Source organism: Sceloporus occidentalis, unplaced genomic scaffold, assembly GCF_023333645.1.
Source record: "Sceloporus occidentalis isolate IW3139 unplaced genomic scaffold, rSceOcc1.0.p SCAF_17, whole genome shotgun sequence".
In the NCBI taxonomy this organism is placed as follows: domain Eukaryota; kingdom Metazoa; phylum Chordata; class Lepidosauria; order Squamata; family Phrynosomatidae; genus Sceloporus; species Sceloporus occidentalis.
The window spans coordinates 463,096-481,715 of NW_028316997.1; the positions used below are offsets into that span (position 1 = coordinate 463,096).

Below are 18,620 nucleotides of genomic sequence, written 5' to 3' on the forward strand. Positions count from 1 at the left end.
TGATGGACTGTGACCGCTCCGGAGAGCGGTCACAGCCGCAGCTGCACGCAGTCTTCACCATCCGCAAGATGGCGGCGGCCCGGGAAAAAAAATAATAAAGTTGAAAAAGTTCGCTAGACGGTCTCCTGACCTTCTAGAGAACTCTGGCTCCACTTGCTGGTTGAATACAGGTACTGCATTCAACCATACAAGTCAATGGAGGCCAGCTTTCTAATCACTATGTGATTAGTAAAATATTTAAAAAAAAAAGAAAAAGCTTAAAAAAAACATGGTAACATTTAAAAATTATGCTTTAGAGGAACTATCCAGTTCCAGCAAAATGTAAAAAAAAAGGCCAAAAAGAGTAAAATAAATAAAATTAAAAAATAAAGTTTATTATTATGAGCAAGTGCTAAAATTAGCGCTGTATCTTCCCAAAAATCCTGACGTTGAAAAATTTAAATAAAAGCATTTCAAATACCCAAGGGGTGTCTAATTTAAAAAAATGAATGGTTTGATGGGGTAAATTGGAGTGGCCGGGCTCAAAGATAGGGCATAGGCACAGACTGACCGAAATGGGGGGAAAAAAAAGCGCACTTCCAAAATGTGGCATTTTAACCTCAAACACCAGACAAACCCATACATGTGGGGTATGACTGAACTCGGGAGATGTTCCTGAACACATATTAGGGTGTTGTTTGATAGTGACGTATACCTGGAGCTATAAATTTATACCCAAAATACAATTTGTGTGAAAAAAAAATAAAAAAAAAATACTACCACAAAGTGTGGCAAAGGCTGGTGGTAGAATCTGATGCATGGAAAGGGTTAAATACTACCATTTTAAGTACCTTGGGGTGTCTAGTTTTCAAAAATATATGGTTTTATGAGGTAAATTGTAGTGGCCAGGCTCAAAGATAGGGCATAGGCACAGACTGACCAAAATAGGGGAAAAAAAGCGCACTTCCCAAATGTGGCCTTTTAACCCCAAACAGCAGTCAAACCCATGCATGGGTGGTATCACTGTACTCGAGAGATGTTATTGAACACATATTAGGGTGTTGTTTGATAGTGACGTATACCTGGAGCTATAAATGTATACCCAAACTACAATTTGTGTAAAAAAAAATACCAAAAAAATACTAACACAAAGTGTGGCAAAGGCTGGTGGTAGAATCTTATGCATGGAAAGGGTTAAAATACTAGCATTTGAAATACCTTGGGGTGTCTAGTTTTCAAAAATATATGATTTGATGGGGTAAATTGCATTGGCCGGCTTCAAAGATACCCGAAATGGCACATGGGGGGAAGAATTACCAGATTTGGAAAAAATGGTTTTGAAATAGCAAAACGCTACCTGTACTTAATGCTCCATAACGTGCAGAAAAAAGCAAAAAAACATAAAAACATTGGGTATTTCTAAACTCAGGACAAATAGTAGAATATATTTAGTAGGGTTTTTCATTAGCTTTTTTGGATGAGTAAAAGATTTTTGGGGTAAAAGTCAGAAAATGTGGGTTTTTTTTACATTTTTCATCATATTTTATTACTTTTTTATGGGAAATTAGATAATATGATTAAAACAATGGTATCTGAAGAAAGCCCTTCTTGTCCTGAAAAAAACAACATATAATTTGTGTGGGTTCACTAAATGAGTGAAGAGAAAATTACATCTAAACACGAACACCGCAAAAGTATTAAAACAGCCTCGGTCCCAATGGTACAAAAGGTAAAACACAGCCTGGTCCTTAAGGGGTTAACTGGCCCTTATGTTTTGGATCTTTTTAGATACCGCTCTGTCTCTCCTAAAACCCAGGCATGTGGAACATTAGAAACCTAACTGCAAAATTGCTTTCTTCAGCTCATACCTTCCTGCTGGATTGTCCAGCTCTGTTTATGGCTACTTTCCTTCTGCCACTTGCCAAAATGATCAGATGATTTAGTGTATAGATAACTTTCTACTTTTAATCGATGCATACTCCAGTGATATCCTGGTGTCTGCAGCGCACAACCATTGCTAGATTTGACCAGCCGCACGTGGTCACTAGCCTTAAAGTTTCAGGGCTGGCCAGTTATCAAGAGTCTAGTTCGGTTTGCCAACATTCCAGATTTGTTTGAGACGGTTTGGACATTTCGTTTCTAGTGCATATGCACCTCCGCAGGTACAGTGTCTGACTGCCCACAACACCAGCAAGACCGCCTGCAAGTTTTTTTGGCGGGTGCCGCGGGACCCTCATCCTAATGCAGTCCTCTAATGCAGACCTCAAGGCAGCACATCTGCATATATATATCTACCCCCTCTCCCTTCTCACTATCTACCCCCTCTCACCCCTTTGTAGTTCACTTACCCTGCTGAAGTCCTGTGGTGGGAGTGTGGGTCCTCTGTCTCACTGCTCTGCCGCGGTGCGCTCTGCTTCACTGCTGAGGGCCGGGATAGTCTGCATGTCACTCAGCACAGCAACCAAGACAGAGGACTTGTGCTCCTACCACCGCAGTCAGGGCAGTGCCGAAGCAGGGAGCGGAGGAGACAGAGGGACGCCGAGCAGTTACTGAAAACATTTTCATAAGCGAGCGTTCTCTGCCTCTCTCCTCTGCTCCCTGCTGCCTCGGCACGGCCCTAGGCTTGGTGATGGGACGGCCCTGCATGCCACAACTGAAGGCTTTGTGTGCCCATTGTGGCACGCGTGCCATAGGTTTGCCATCGCTGCTCTATACCAGGACATCAGGTATGCAAATAGACAACAAAGTGTACATACAGAATCACAGGTTGCAAGGAAGTTTTACTTTATGGAGAAGGTGGTAGATAAATGCAACAGCCTCCTAGCAGAAGTGGTACAGGCGAATAATACAGCGAAGGAATGAAAGATGCACAGCCATAAGACTATCCTGAATATAAGACAAGACCAAAGATTAAGGGTTTTGTCTTAACAGCAGGGCAGAGTAGATGGGCCCGATGGTTCTTATGCATTTATATACTGGCAGTTTAACATGCTATACAATGTAAAACTACGTAAATGAAAAACAAAAACAAATGGTTTCCTACGTCATCTGTTCCTGAATAATGACAAATATGGAAAGTTAACCTAGAAAACTTTTCGGTCACATCTTTGGTCACAAGGCAAACACTAACACATCTCAGGCATTTTGGCATGTATGAGTAATGACTTGTTCGGTGGCACATCATATCTGATGATAACTCAGCGCTGACAGCTGCAGCGAGGGTTTCGTATCACCGGCCAGCCGCTATGGACCAAAACACAGGGAAAGGGGACAAACCACGCCCACGATGTTTATATCACACCCTTGGTGATACATGGCCACGCCTTCGCCACACCGCCTGACAGTTCACGTGATGCAAAGAGTGACGTAAGAGGAAGAAGTCGCCATTAGAGGGAGGCGGAGAGACGGTTGTGAGTCCTTGGCCTGTCATACACGCAGCTCGTAACCTGACAGCCCGTGTTTGGTGTCTGAGCTTCCGGGGTGTTGTGTCAGGAGACCGGGGCTGCTTGTGGCCTTCAGTGCGGCCTGGGCCCCGTGTGTCGGTTTGGTTACCTGCTCCGACAGTCTCCATGGCGGCGGGAGGAGGAGCTGGAGCTAGCAAGACGTACTCGTTCAAGGTGGTGCTGCTCGGGGAGGGCTGTGTCGGGAAGACCTCGCTGGTGCTGCGGTATTGCGAAAACAAGTTCAACGACAAACACATCACCACCCTTCAGGTGCGGGTGCGGGAGCGGGCCTGGGCTGCGTGTACATGTCACAGTGTCTGGTCATGTATGTAAGCTTGCATGGGGGTTACGTGCTGTCAAGGAATAACGTGTCCCAGTGATGCATGTCTCTAGTATGTTAAAAAGTACGGAGGAAAAAAACGGACAGCAGACACAGGCGGAAAAGTATAGGCACACCTAGGCCAGTGCTGTCACAGGCATGTCATATACCCTGTGCTTGCGGAAAGAGCCAGCTCTCCTCTTCACTGCAATTGGTTATGGCTGCATATCGGTAATGTAAAAGTGGTTGTTTTTCGACCCCCCCCAAGAAAGGGACAGTTTGCACATTATGAAGGGCCAATCCTGGCAGATGTTACCTGCAACAAGGTCTGAGCTGGCCCTGTATAATGTGTAAAGAGGCTCAAAAGAAATCTTAACTATACACGATACAGGGCCAGCTAAGGTCTTCCTGCAGCTGAAGCTTGTTGGAGTTGGGCTCTCTGCACTCCCTTTAGCGTTTAGTATTTGTAAAGGATCTCCCTCGCAGTCTGTACACATTGTCTATATTATAGCCGTTATATTGCATCGCAGCCGGCATACAGTATGTTTTTGTCATTGTCTGAGAATGTGTTGGTACCGGGTTTTATAGGTCTGACAGCTTTTATTGCATGGAGCTTTGACGGTAGCGTGGTGGCAGTTGGCCAGTGGACTATGTAAGATATCACTGACGTTACTTTTTCTGGGTGTTTATGGGACTTGGATTGTCAAAGATCGCCTGAGCACCGGTTTAAATTTGGCTCCAGTTATAACAGTTATCAGGATTATGAATCACATTATTGTAGCAATCAGAGCTGAATACTACATGTCTTCTCTGAAATTATCAAGGAGAGAAACCTACTGCTTTGAACACGCCAGCTCTTTTCTTATAATAGTTTGGGGATTGGAGGGGAATTCCCCACATATATTTTGTTGCTGGTATCACAATAGCTTTTATGTCTGTCTAAGTCACCCTCTGACTAATGATGGTCCAGGGTCAAAGGGACTTCACTAGCATCATAAACCATGAGATTTATTATCTTTTATTTATATAGCGCCAACAGTTTACTCAGCACTTAATACAATACATATATTCAAGGGGTATGACAAGACGAGAATTGAGAGACTAAGACAAACTGATACATTTGGTGGAGAGAGCCCTGCGCGCAAGCTTACAATCTTAAGGGAATGGGGTGATAAACATAAGGCACAGAGAAAGGTGAGGGGTAGTGTGGGGGTTGTATCAATGACTAGGAGGTTCTAGCAGCTAAGATGGCCCGGCTTCTCTGAAGAAGTGGGTTTTTAGATGTTTCTTGAATGTCGGGAGGGAGGGTGAATGCTGAAGGTTTGGTGGAAGTAGATTCCAGAGATATGGGGCAGCCCGAGTGAAATCTTGTAGACAGGAAAAGGAAGAGATGATAAGCGCAGAGGAGAGCCTTACCCAAAGGGAAGAACGATGTGTTTGACTCAACTCTGTTGCACGTTATTGAGGGCAATTGCAATGAGTTATGGGTTAACTGTGTGTGTGTGTGTGTGTGTGTGTGTATATAGAGATATATATAGATATATATCTGTGATCAATAAATCACTGTAGATATTGTAAATGATATGGTACTGGCATTCTTAAGGTGTGCATGTAAAGGAATATGGCCTTCAAATTCAAAAATGTAGATACCAGATTATACTTTATTACTATATGGAAGTAAAATAACTGTCACTATCAGTGCATGTCCATGGGACTAGTCATTCATTTATTTGTACCTGGTTTTGCTTCTTATTCGTGAAAGTTTCCTCTCTTGCTTCAATCACACAAGCTTTGTTCCCGTTCCTTTCTTTCCAAACGAGTTTTAACAGGAAATAAACGCACTAGCTCTGCATTAATACAGCTAGCGTGCTGTGAATCCCATCACGCTGAAATGCCTTGCTTCAGTTGAATTAAAGAAGCTTGTTGGGGCTCTGGGATATTACACTACCCTGTACTGCCAGGAGGAATTTTCTGGTGCCATCACCATGGCTTACTTGCTGGGAAAGAGGTCCCTGTATGAGAGCACTAGAGTTCTGTTGTGATGTAATCTTATGGAAAAGAGAGAAAAACATGTACATGAAATGAGTTAAAATGATCACTTGGTTTTTTTTTGGTTTTTTTTTTTTGAAAAATGATCAAAGAAAAACTTACTGTAAGTACAAAATGCCATTGTTCATACGGTGGTTGAAGGGACAAACTACTGACCCAAACACCACCGCCACAACGATAAATGCAAATTGACGTTCTTGGTAGGTAACCAGATGCAGCCCATTACTAACAGGAACTCAGTGATTTCTGTGCATACATGCCGATGGTCTCGTTAGCCCACCTGGGAATCTCGCACAAGCTAGGAGCTGGCTAGCAGTGAATACCTTCAAATTTTAATGAAGGACTCTATTCATCTGTGCAAAAAAGACAAAATGCAAAGTTTCATTTTTTATTTACTTTTTCTGTTGAGTTGGTGTTTGCATAAAATAACTTTCAGGAATGCCATTGTCTCAATACCCTAAGAAGTTAACACAAATATCTGCTTGCTTACATAGTAGATTTTCCACTTTTAAGTAAATCCATAGCGCTGGCTGTGTTTGTTCGATCAGGAGGAAAGCAAGGAGTAGGAAGTCATAAGGCATTCACAAGATACTACTGTCAACAGTTAAGCTTTATTTCAAGCCTTTTTTGTGGATCACGCTGTCATGGTTTTCTTTGAAATATTTGAACTTTAACCTTGAGGTGTCTTCAAAAGATTATACTTGTAGTGTATGATATATTTTCCCCACATACAGTGGCAGTACGATGGGTATTGTTCTTTTCTCGGGACAAGATGATCTAAAGACAAAAAACAATTAAGTGCCCCGGAACCCCTCCTCCTTACCCATAAAAACCGGGGCCGAACCGGAGGTAGACAGTTCTTTTCTTGTCCCTTGCAGGGACGGACAGGTGTTTCGTCGGTCCGGACAGGAGTTCGGCATCTCGGCAGCTGGTGAGGCACACGGGTTGTTGCCTGGGGGTCTTCGTTGCCTCCGATTGCTCCCCGGGTGGTGAGCAGAGAGAGGCTTCCCTCCGTAGCGGTCCGCGTTACGGAGGATGTAATGGCTTCTTCCTCTTCAGAGCAAGGAAGTGGGAGCATGCGCAGTTTAGGTGGAACGCACGCCCGGGTGTCGTTGCGTTCCACTGAAGATCCGATCGCGCTACTGAGCATGCGCGAATCGGATCTTCCGGAGGGCGGCAATTTTAAAATTGCATTTAAGCGCTTTGCCTGTCTGACTGCTGGAGCTTTCGTCAGTACAGTGCAGCCGTGTCACCAGCCCCCCCACACGGTTCAGAGGAGGTTAGGGTGTAAGATATTTTCTTTATCTTGACTCTTTCCTATCCTCTTCCCTCCTAAAAAAAAAAAGACCTGCTTCCGCTCCCAAAAAGGCCACTTCCAAAGCTAAGCATTTGTCATGTGCTGAATGTGCTACTCCACTGCCTGATGGCTGCAGGAAAAAGGTGTGCAATGCGTGCTCTGCTGAACAGCTTGCTGCTGAGAAGCGCAAAGACCTTCAATCCTTCCTCGGGTGGTTCCAAGATAATTTGGCGCAAACTTTTGAAGCATTTCAATTTTCGGCAGCTCAATCACAGGAGAGAGTCAAGTTGGATTCCACGCACAAGCGCAAGAGATCCAGGTCTTCCTCTCATTCAGACCTTTCCTCGGGTGAGGTCTCCCGGTCCTCTAGTTCTTCTAGTGATAGTTCGGAAGAAGAGATGATTTTCCCCTCCCAGGATCTCCGTAAGTTCACCAAGGAGGTGACTCGTATGCTCCTAGTAGGTGATGTGGGAAAGGTTAAAGGTTTTCCTGTACTCCCTAAAGTAGATGACCTTATCGCCAGGGAATGGAAGCACCCTGAAAAAAGAGCCTTCATTTCTAAACGCATTTCTTTAAGCATTTGTTCAGGCTTCAGGGGGAATATTCTTGGGAAGATCCCCCCAAAGTGGACATACAGGTGGCCCAGCTCTCCAAAAAGACTACTCTCCCAATCGGTGAAGTGTCCGGGCTCAAAGACCCTATGGACAGGAGAGCAGAGACTTCTTGCAGGCGGGTGTTCCAGGCAGCAGGAGCTCAATGCAAGGTGGCGGTGTCTAGTGCTGCAGTGGCTAGGGCCCAGCACATGTGGCTTCAACTTTTGCAGGATCGTCTTGCGGATGATGCTGATTCGGAGATTAATAAACTGTTGAAGAATTTAAAGCTTTCCAACGATTTTCTTGTGGATTCAGCTCAGGAGTCCCTTAAGCTATCAGCCAAGAACATGGCCTTGTCGTCTGTGTCACGCAGAGCCCTTTGGTTACGGTCCTGGACGGCGGATTCAGCTTCTAAATCTGCGCTTTGTGACTTACCTTTAGAGAGTAAGAAGTTGTTTGGTGCTCCGTTGGAGCATCTTATTAAGCAGATTTCGGATACTAAAAGAGCTTTGCCTCAGGATCGAAGGCCAAGGTGGAACCGCAGATATCCTTATAGGAACCCGAGACCCGTCTTCCAATCCTCCAGATCTCATAATTTTCGTGGGCCATTTGGAGATAAAAAATTCCAAGATCGGCCGAAAAAGCAGGATAAAAGAAAGTTCTGACTGCAAGGTGGGAGGACGCCTACGACACTTCAGCCTATCCTGGGAACGGACCACACAAAATCCGTGGGTTCGTCAGATTATTTCGGAGGGTTACAGGATAGAGTTCTTTCAGCCTCCGGTCCGCCAGTTCCTGATTTCGTCCTATCCTTTAGAAAGGAAAAATTGGTCTCTCTTTTCCGAAAGCGTGAAGCTTCTGGGAAAAGCGGTGATAGAGAAGGTTCCCGTTCACCAAAGATTTCAAGGAGTGTATTCCCGGTTGTTTCTAGTACCAAAACCGGATGGCTCCTGGCGTCCGGTTCTGGACCTGAAATCAGTAAACCGCTGTATCCCCTACCAGCATTTCCGGATGGAGAGTATCACCTCAGTCACTCAGGTGCTAAAGGAGGGAGATTTGATGGTCACCTTAGACCTGAAAGACGCTTATCTTCATGTACCGATTGCCGAAGCATCCAGGAAGTTTCTGAGGTTTGCTTTGCGCGTCAATCACAGGGTGCATCATTTCCAGTTCAAGGCCCTTCCATTCGGTCTGGCATCAGCCCCAAGAGTTTTTACAAAGATCCTTTGTCCTTTGACAGCTCATCTCAGAGAACAAGATATCTCGATAATTCCTTACCTGGACGATTGGCTGATCATGGCGGCCTCCCGGGAGAAACTTTTGTCAGACCTTTCCGCTACTATGAAGTTCCTGGAACTCCACGGATGGTTAATCAACAAGAAAAAATCTTGCCTCATTCCCGCTTCCAGGACTCTTTTTCTGGGGTTTTTGGTGGACTCAATGTCCCTTTGCGTTTATCTTCCGCGTTCCAAGCGCCACAAGATAAAACAAGAGATCTCGTCGCTGCAAAGAGATCCAATTTGCTCTGTCAGGAAGGCTATGAGCGTTCTGGGGCTTCTCACCGCTGCCATCCCGGCGGTTCCCTGGGCAAGGTGTCAACTTCGTCCCTTGCAATGGCAGATCCTCTCGAACTGGTCCAGGCAAGGAGAAGATCTGGAAACGTCCTTCACTATAAGTGGCCAGGTTCTCTCCCAGTTGAATTGGTGGAAGCAGTCGTCCCATCTCGCCAGAGGACTCTCTTTCCGTCCCAGAAGTTGGATTATTATCACCACGGATGCCTCCGGCCGAGGATGGGGAGCCCATTTGGGCTCCCTTTTTCGAAGAGGAGATTGGGCTCCAGTAGATGCTGTCCGCTCTTCAAATTTCCTAGAGCTAAAAGCAATTCTTCAGGCTCTTCTGGCCTTCAGATCGTTTATAGAGGGTCAAGCTGTCAAGATCCAATCAGACAACGCAGCGGCCGTCGCATATATCAACAAGCAGGGCGGCACGCGGGTCCGGAGTCTTCAGATCTTGTGCGCAGTTATTATGGAGTGGGCCCAACTTCATTTGACGGACATTTCGGCGACGCACATCAGAGGCCGCTACAATTTAGTCGCGGACGATTTAAGCAGAGCAAGATGGTCACAGACAGAATGGTCTTTGACCCCTCAAACCTTCTCCACTCTGGTGTCACGCTTCGGTCTTCCGGAAGTGGATTTGATGGCGACTCGCAAGAACCGCAAGGTCCCGGTGTTCGCGTCCCTCAACCGATGGGATCTTCCGCAATTTTTGGACGGTCTTTCCATGGTGTGGAATTTCCGGTTAGCCTACATCTTCCCGCCAGTGGCACTGATTCCTCGAGTTCTGCTGAAAATCCGAAACGACAAGGCCAGGGTCTTGGCCATCCTTCCATACTGGCCCAACAGGGGTTGGTTTGTCCTCCTCCGGCAGTTGACCATCACCTTTTGGGAGCTTCCAATTTCTCCACATCTTCTCGAGAACGTCGACCTTCGCCTGGAACTTCTTCAGATGTTCCGTTTGACAGCCTGGCTGTTGCAAGGCTGATCTTGGGTGACCAGGGTTTGGACGAGGACGTTGCAGACTTTCTGTTGACTTCAGTCCGGAGTTCAACGTCCAAGATTTATTTTCGGGTATGGACCAAGTTCCTCCGGTGGTGCACCGCTAGGCACCTTCCCATTTTTCCTCCTGCCATCAATTCCGTCATTTGTTTTTTACGGGAAGGTCTGACTTTGGGCCTTAGTGTCTCGACCCTTAAAGGGCAGATCTCGGCCCTTAGTCATTTTTTTCTTTCAGATCTGGCCTCTCACGTACTTATTAGACGTTTTTTTAAGGCCGCTACTATTCGCCGTCCTCCTAGGAGGTCCTTGTTTACATCATGGGATCTTGCCATTGTACTTCGAGCCTTGTGTTCGACTCCCTTTGAACCTCTGGAGGAGGTATCCATGAAGTTTCTGTCGCTGAAAACAGTTTTTTTAGTAGCCATTACATCGGCTAGGAGAGTTGGGGAAATCCAGGCTCTTTCATCCTCTCCGGAGTTCACGATTTTTCATGAAGATAAAGTTGTTCTCCATGTTAAACCTTCTTTTCTACCTAAGGTCATTTCCCGGTCCAGTATTAGTCAGCCCTTGGTCCTTCCTACTTTTTTTCCGTGTCCTTCTTCTCCGGATGAATTGATTTGGCACACGCTAGATGTCAAGAGGGCTTTGGAAATTTATATTGCTCGTACCTCCTCCATCCGTTCTTCAGACCAGCTATTCATCAAATATTTTGGACGGTCGGCCGGGTCAGCAGTTTCTAAAGCTTCTATTTCTCGTTGGCTGGTGGAAGCCATCCGCATGGCTTACCACTCTAGTGGTCTTACTCTACAATGGCCCATCAGGGCACATTCTACTCGGGCTATGGCGGCCTCCTGGGCTGAAAAAGCTGCTGCTTCTCCTGAGGACATTTGTACGGCTGCCACCTGGTCCTCGTTTTCCACTTTCGTGCACCATTATCGGCTAGACATCTTTTCCTCCTCTGCGGCGGATTTTGGGCGTAAGGTGCTCCAGGCGGTGGTCTCTTAATATGGCCCCCCCATTTCTGGGATCTTGCTACATCCCATCGTACTGCCACTGTATGTGGGGAAAAACGGAAATTTTTACTCACCGTAAATTCCCTTTTCCTTAATACAGTGGCAGTACCAGTTTCCCTCCCTTATGTAATAAATTATATTTGGCAAGCTATCTGGTGTCTGTCTTGTTACTTACTGTCTACCTCCGGTTCGGCCCCGGTTTTTATGGGTAAGGAGGAGGGGTTCCGGGGCACTTAATTGTTTTTTGTCTTTAGATCATCTTGTCCCGAGAAAAGAACAATACCCATCGTACTGCCACTGTATTAAGGAAAAAGGAATTTACGGTGAGTAAAAATTTCCGTTTTTCTTCCATAAAAAACAGATTTCTGTAACTTTTTAAATTTGACTAGTATATTGTCTTAAGCAAACATCATGACCTCCCTTACTGTCCCTAACAAGCATTTCACAACTATACACTGTTTTCCATTAGTCCCATAAGGGGGTTATGCTACATTTACTCTTTGTCAAGCTATGTATGAATTTTAAAAAGAAGAGAATGATGCAGCGGGATGGATCTTGGAGTCGTATTTATCATGTTTTAACTCGGATCTTGCTATAGATGGATGTATTGTGGAATTAAACTCTGTGTAAAAGGATTCCAATGTTAACCTCTCTCCAAATTTCTTTTTCAGGCATCTTTTTTAACGAAGAAGTTAAATATCGGTGGCAAAAGAGTGAATCTTGCGATATGGGTATGTTTGCAATTAAGTGTCTTTAATATGTATTTTACCCTGACTGACAACCTCTTATGTATCCCTCTGTATTACATACAAATTATCTTATGAAAATGTGTCATTTATAGAATTTGACAGCAGATAAGAACCATTCGGCCCATCTAGTCTGCCATACTCGGTGCTTGATCTTGCCGTAGATTCCTGATCATTTTGTGCCTATCCCATGCATGTTTAAATTCCCTCACTGTATTAACCGGTACCACTTCTGATAGGGGGCTGGGGCTTTTATGTACCACCCTTTTGCTTACCACAAAACATCCTTGTGTTACATCTAAACCTCTAACCATCTACTCTTAGATTATGACCTCTTGTTCTAAAATTTTTCCTCCTTCGAACTAAACTTGTCTCCTGTACTTTTGGTAAATCATTTTTAAGTTACAGGTTTGCTATTACATTGTAGGAAATAGGAATCTTAGGAATTTCTTTAATGTTTAAAATATGAAATAACTTGATGTTAGACCAATCGTTCTGGGAGAAAAGTTGAAATAGCAAAATCCTTCTATTCACTAAATGGGGAGTTTGCAGGAGAGTGTAATAGTTCAATGTCTTGCTATCGCTATGCATTGTGATGGACAACAAACAGTGAGCTTCTTATCACTGTTCAAGTGAAAATTTAAGAAATAAACATTCACATAATGTAAGAGTAAACCTTTGTATATTTTCAGCAATAAAATAAAATAAAATACACAGTTAAATGTCATGTTCAAATGTTGCACAATCGAGAGCATTTCACTGTAGCTCATGACTTTGATTTTATTTTTCCCCCACACACAGGATACTGCAGGTCAAGAAAGATTCCATGCACTTGGTCCTATCTACTACAGAGACTCAAATGGTGCTATTTTAGTGTATGATATTACAGACGAGGACTCTTTTCAGAAGGTACGACTATGGTAACAGTGGAATATTATGTACATGTTTTTTTTAATGCCTTTTTGTTTTTAATGCCTTCTGCTTCCCTGTTTCTCTGGAATAAGGTTCTTATTGTGGTGAGAGGGCACTTTCCATTCTTCCACACTTTGCATTTTATCAAGCTTGAGACACTGTTGGATCACTGGTGCTCCTCTTTGGTCACTGGTTTGGCGCAGTATGTTCTGTTATAGCAGGGCTTGACAAATTTGTTGTGAATCTAGGCGCCAGGTAAAAAAGTTAGGAGCCAGGATTTTTTTTAAACTAACAGTTGGTTAGGAGTGATCGGATCATCATCATCATCAGCCCACTTACTAAACTCACAGCGTTTGACCTGGAAGCACCCTGGACTTTCAGGTCAGTGCTGTTTTTTTTTTTTTTATTAATTTTATTTTATTTTTTTAACTCTTTCGATGCTGATGTTCCATTGGAGCACAGCATTGACTGATATTTAGTCCCCACAAGCTTGTGGGGAAAAATGTTAACCCCTGCAATTCCACGAATGTATCATACACAAGTGTGGCATTGAAGGGGTTAACGCTGCACTGTCGCTCTCATGGAGCGATCAGGCAGCAGGGGGGTGTTGGGGCTGCTCTCCACACTCATGTGGAGACCAAAGAACCTTCTCCCCTGTCCCTGAAGCTGCCTCTGGCAGCTGGGACTCAATTGCTGGTCTATAGACCAGCCATTGCAGGGAGGGGAGTCTTTGATGACTGCTGTAGGCTTCCATGCCTACAGGAATCATCACAGGGCTTGTGGGGGCTCGTTTTTGCTGTTGCTGGTCTGCCTGGGCTTCCAGGCAGACCACCAGCAGCAGAGCCCCGTACAAAACGGGAATTAACCCCTAAATGCCGCGATCGCGGCATTGAAGGGGTTAACGCTGCACTGTCGCTCTCATGGAGCGATCAGGCAGCAGGGGGGTGTTGGGTCAGGTCCCCACACTTGTGTGGGGAACCAATCAACACTCAACCCCCTTTCCTGAAGCTGCCTGTGGCAGCTGAAAACACAATTGCTGGTTTTGCAGCAACCGCGGTTTCAGCCTACAGGATCACTCCGTGGGAGTGATCTCAGGCTTGGGGGCGGGCTCTGAGTGGCTGTGCTGTCTGCCCAGACTCCTGGGCAGACAGCAGCAGCAGCACCCCCGTGTGGTTACTCAGCCTCTTACATCCACATTTTTTATGGATGTAAGAGGCTGACAAAACCTAGGCGCCAGGACAAAATTCTGTCGCCATGGCGACCTGGCGCCTGGGATTTGTCGAGCCCTGTGTTATAGGTTTTTGTAAAGGTCGGTCTCCAGCAACCCCGATTGTTCGTGTTGCAGCCCTTGGTTCTCTCCTGGACAACCAGTTGGCTATGCAGCCTTGGATTAGTTTCCAGACTATGGCTTTTCAAGAGATCTCTAGAGTCTCCTGAGGCTTTTCCTCCACTTGAGCCCCTTCAAGACATTCTCACCTAGAATCCCTTTCCTTTCCTCTTAGTGGCTTTAACATCTGCCAGAAGAGTAGCTGGAATGCAGTCTCTCATTACCTATATGTTAGTCTGGTAACTTAAATAATCACACACCACTGACAATCGGGTAGTGTCAATTTAATGTTGGTTTCTGGAAAGGGCAATGTGTTAGTGAAGTTCACCGTGGGTTAAACCTCAACCATTTTGGTATTTATGTAACTTGCAAGATCAAAGTAGCCATCCGATTCCATAACTATGCCTTTAGTTGCATGATGTACTAGTCCATTGATGCTATTCTATTCTTGCAGGTTAAAAACTGGGTGAAGGAGTTAAGAAAAATGCTGGGGAATGAAATCTGTTTGTGTATAGTAGGTAGGTTTTACGAGTAAATGTCATGTATTTTGTTAGACCTTTTGCAATGTGGTCATAGAATTACGTTGTTTTCAAAAATAAGAAGTTGTGGATCTTTGGACATATATAGTCTGCAATATGTTTCCAACTTTATTGTAAAAATTGGTTCTTATGTTTTTTCTTTAAACAGGCAACAAAGTAGACTTGGAAAAAGAAAGACATGTCTCCATTCAAGAAGCAGAAGCGTAAGTAGTTCTTCAACGTGTTGCTACCTCCTTAAATATATTATGCATTTAGTCTGTAAATTGTAATGTGACCTATTTTTAAAGGTATGCCGAATCTGTGGGAGCAAAGCACTATCACACTTCAGCCAAACAGAATAAAGGAATTGAAGAACTGTTCCTGGATCTTTGTAAAAGTAGGTAAAAGTAACTGTTTTGTATATAGTCTACATCATTAAAGGAAAACACTAGAGTGCATCTAAAGAACTGTGACGTTCACATATTCAGTAGTATAACTTTTTTTTTTTCTTCTATTTCGTTTTAAAAACTTTTATTTGATAGAATCTGGCATGGCAAAGCTGGCATGAATATTTCATAACTTTGAGTCATTTTCTGTTCTCAAACTAGCCTCTCGGTGGGTAGCCTGGAGACATCGGCTGCCACTAAAGAGGGGTATTAACTTTACAAGCAAGAGAAATCGCAATGATGTGCACATAGAATGGCTGTTCTAATGCAGAGCACTGCATTCCTGATTAGTGTTATCAGCCGGCGGTAGGGGCACCTAGATGTTTGGGTGTTTCAGCATTGACATCGCTAGTTTACAACCGTAAAAGTACAGGTGCTGGGATTGAATGCCATGACCCTTAATCTGCCATTTTAGAGTTGCATACCTCAGGACACCCTTGTGATCATGTGCAGCCACATTTTCCAGGACGTAATGGTATGTCCTGAGCTTGTAAATGGGTAAATTAGCCGTTAACCTTACCAACAGATGCACCGGTGCTTTCTGCAGTATTTTTGTAAATCTATACAACAGCAAAGCTTGAAGTTGTTGAGGGCTTGAGATGGTAAAATGTTTCTAGGTTATTACTTTGATACATTGCACTGCCTCAATCTAGTAAAATAAAGATCACCGTATCACATTATACATAGTTTGTGGGGCTCATTTGCTTAGGTATATCGCTCTCCGTTGGTGACAGCATTGTTGGAAGTATTTGAATAATGTGAATGCAGGCTACAGATCATACAGGAGATTTAAATCCAGTTGTAAATACTGTCAGTGAGTGACCTCATAATTCATATTACATTAGATTCTCGGAAAGGTAATTATTTTTTTTTTTATGAGCATACATCAAAACTGTTATGCTAGAGCAGAACCTGAGAATCTGAAAATGTAATTGGAACACGAAGTGTGATGTCGCAGGTTGCCTGCAGTTCTAATTATTCTGCCACTTCACTTAAGTACTAACCTTTTTAAAACAAAATCTGTTGTACTGTATATGGGAGCTGCCATATTGTTTACATTTTTAGTGTAATGGACATATATTTAAAACTATTGTGCAGTTGAGGATTTAACCATTTGCTGTCTAAATTTCACAGGAATGATTGAAACTGCACAGGTAGATGAACGTGCTAAAGGAAATGGCCCAAGTCAGTCGGCGACTGCAAGAAGAGGAGTACAGATTGTAGATGATGAACCACAGGCACAGAGCGCCGGAGGGTGCTGTTCTGGATAACCGTATAAACTATGTGGAGATTTTCCCCATCCAGGAGATTGCCATGTTCTAAGTCACACATTCTTTTACCGGCGGAGTAATAGAATTTAACAGTATTGTAAAAGCCTTTAACAAAGCAGAGACCAAGTGCTATACTAGTGGAGTTTGTGACCAGAGAATTGGCGTTTTCTACAGCTGTTAACAGAGCAATTACCAATGGCCTTTTTACATATGTTTTTTTTTTTTCTTTCATGAGGAATAATATGCATGTAGAAAAGACCTACATAAAGCTTCATTTATATTCTTTTTAAATCTGATCTTTATTTAATAACTTATGTATGTTAGAAAGGTTTGTCTCGCAGTCCTTTTTGTGGTTTTTGTTTAAAACTAATTGTATTTTCTCTAAGATGCAAACTGTTTTATAGGCAGATACATGTCATTCTGTTTTTTGCAGGGTTTGCACATGTCCTACCTGTCCACTCTTGATTCTTCTTCATTCATTCTGTAATCAAATCTGGTAAATGTGCACTGTACATTACATATTAAATATTTTATCTGCTTTTTCATGCGCAGAAATATGTACTAGACTGTTGTGTGTGTGTGTGTGTGTGAAATCAGATGATTTTCTTTTTTCCCTTCTAATTCCTTACTGTGACTTTTTTTTTCACCCCCCTAACACTGTTTATCTTTTTCTTGAAGATTTTCCCCAAGGGCAAGAAGCACCTTTTTTTGTTTGTTTGGATTTTTTTTTTTGAGTCAGCAATTGTTTGGTTATTAAACACCTAATGTGTTTTGATGCAAAATGAGCCTGTATTGGTGTGTAAAATATCTAATCTACAGCTAGCCCTTAATTAAATGGCTATACATTACTCAAAAAGTTTAATCATGCGATATGATGCTTTCTTTACCCCAGCTTTCCTAGAGTTTGTTTTGGAAGTGGCCAAATCACTTTTATTATGATTAGAACAGTTGAAATTTTAGGTGATGGTATTAACTTTGTGGTTACTTAGGAAATGTATTTTTTTGCTTTATTTCTGTCACTTTTTTTCCCCCCTGCGTTTCTCTATTTGAAGATAAACAGTTATTTGTGGTTAAGTGGCATTCAGAAAAACTGTCTTCTGACATTTGTCATTCTTGCAAAACAGTAAAGGTGATATGACATTTGGACAACTGTGCCGTACTCTAAACATTTTATAGTGAAATATTATTTCCCTATGCAAACACCACACTAAGCTTATTCTTCATGGCATACTAATTAGGTCCTGTTTGTACAGGTAAACCCTTTCCTCCATAGGCTTTCAGGAGTGGAGGGTCCCCTTAGTGATTAATGCTTATCAGAATCTAATACTATACGTCTAATCGTCACATACCAAAGCAAATATGCAACCATCTAAGAACTTAGAATTATTCTTAAACCGGGAAAAAAAAATACAATATAAACACTTCTTTCATGCTGGTAGTAAATGAGTAGTAGTTCCTCTTTAAATGTTTGGGATAGGATGCACCAGAACTAAATGGAACTTAGTCTAGTCTGAACACTATTCAAGACAGAACTTGTTCAGGGATGCTTTCCAAAAAAGCAGCAAGAATATCGCTGCTTAAAGACCAAATAAAAACAAAAAAAACTAATATATATCACACTTCTAGTTTAGAAGGCCAGCATAATTTTGCAGACTTACCCCACTTCAAGGGCACTCACGAGTAAGGACATAGTTACTGGTAATCCCTTTTATGTACGCTCGCTTCTTGAAAATGAACACATAACAGCATGATGTCAGTTCATCTTTCAAGCAATTTGTGGCGGAAATTACCTGACAATCGCGGTGCAGAACATGCATTGATAAGCGAAAATTAAATTATCTTTTTACATACATGCTCTGGACCTCGTTGTGTATGTGGGGTATGTCTGTACATGGTCTTCTAGCATCAGCTTAAACTGCTGTTCCAGTTCTCAATGTTGAGATGTATTAAAGCAAGAAATAACAATTTTTTTTATGACTATTCTTTAGTTTTTTGTGTATAGTCGAATACTATATTCAAGGACATTTTAAAAGTTTTGATTTATATATATATATATATATATATATATATATATATATGTTGTGGCGAAAACTTGGAGATTTGTTAGGTTTCAACTTCAACTGTTCCTGTCACCTCATAAACTGATAGA

The 18,620-nt window shown here is 43.0% G+C and overlaps 1 protein-coding gene across 1 annotated transcript; it reads left to right on the forward strand.

Moving 5' to 3' along the window:
- Positions 1 to 3,548: 3,548 nt before the first annotated feature.
- On the forward strand, positions 3,549 to 16,471 carry LOC149302722 (ras-related protein Rab-21). The gene is made up of 7 exons (XM_089482170.1): positions 3,549 to 3,692; positions 11,923 to 11,982; positions 12,799 to 12,906; positions 14,691 to 14,754; positions 14,924 to 14,978; positions 15,063 to 15,151; positions 16,335 to 16,471. The coding sequence occupies exons 1-7, from the start codon at positions 3,549 to 3,551 to the stop codon at positions 16,469 to 16,471; spliced, it is 657 nt and encodes a 218-aa protein (XP_089338296.1).
- The last annotated feature ends 2,149 nt before the right edge of the window (positions 16,472 to 18,620 follow it).

Bases quoted from the DNA above. Each gene is read 5' to 3' on its own strand.
- LOC149302722 (XM_089482170.1), top strand. From the start codon at position 3,549: ATGGCGGCGGGAGGAGGAGCTGGAGCTAGCAAGACGTACTCGTTCAAG. The intron at 14,979-15,062 runs GTAAGTAGTTCT...CTATTTTTAAAG, and splicing joins TCCATTCAAGAAGCAGAAGC to GTATGCCGAATCTGTGGGAG. The intron at 15,152-16,334 runs GTAGGTAAAAGT...TAAATTTCACAG, and splicing joins GTTCCTGGATCTTTGTAAAA to GAATGATTGAAACTGCACAG.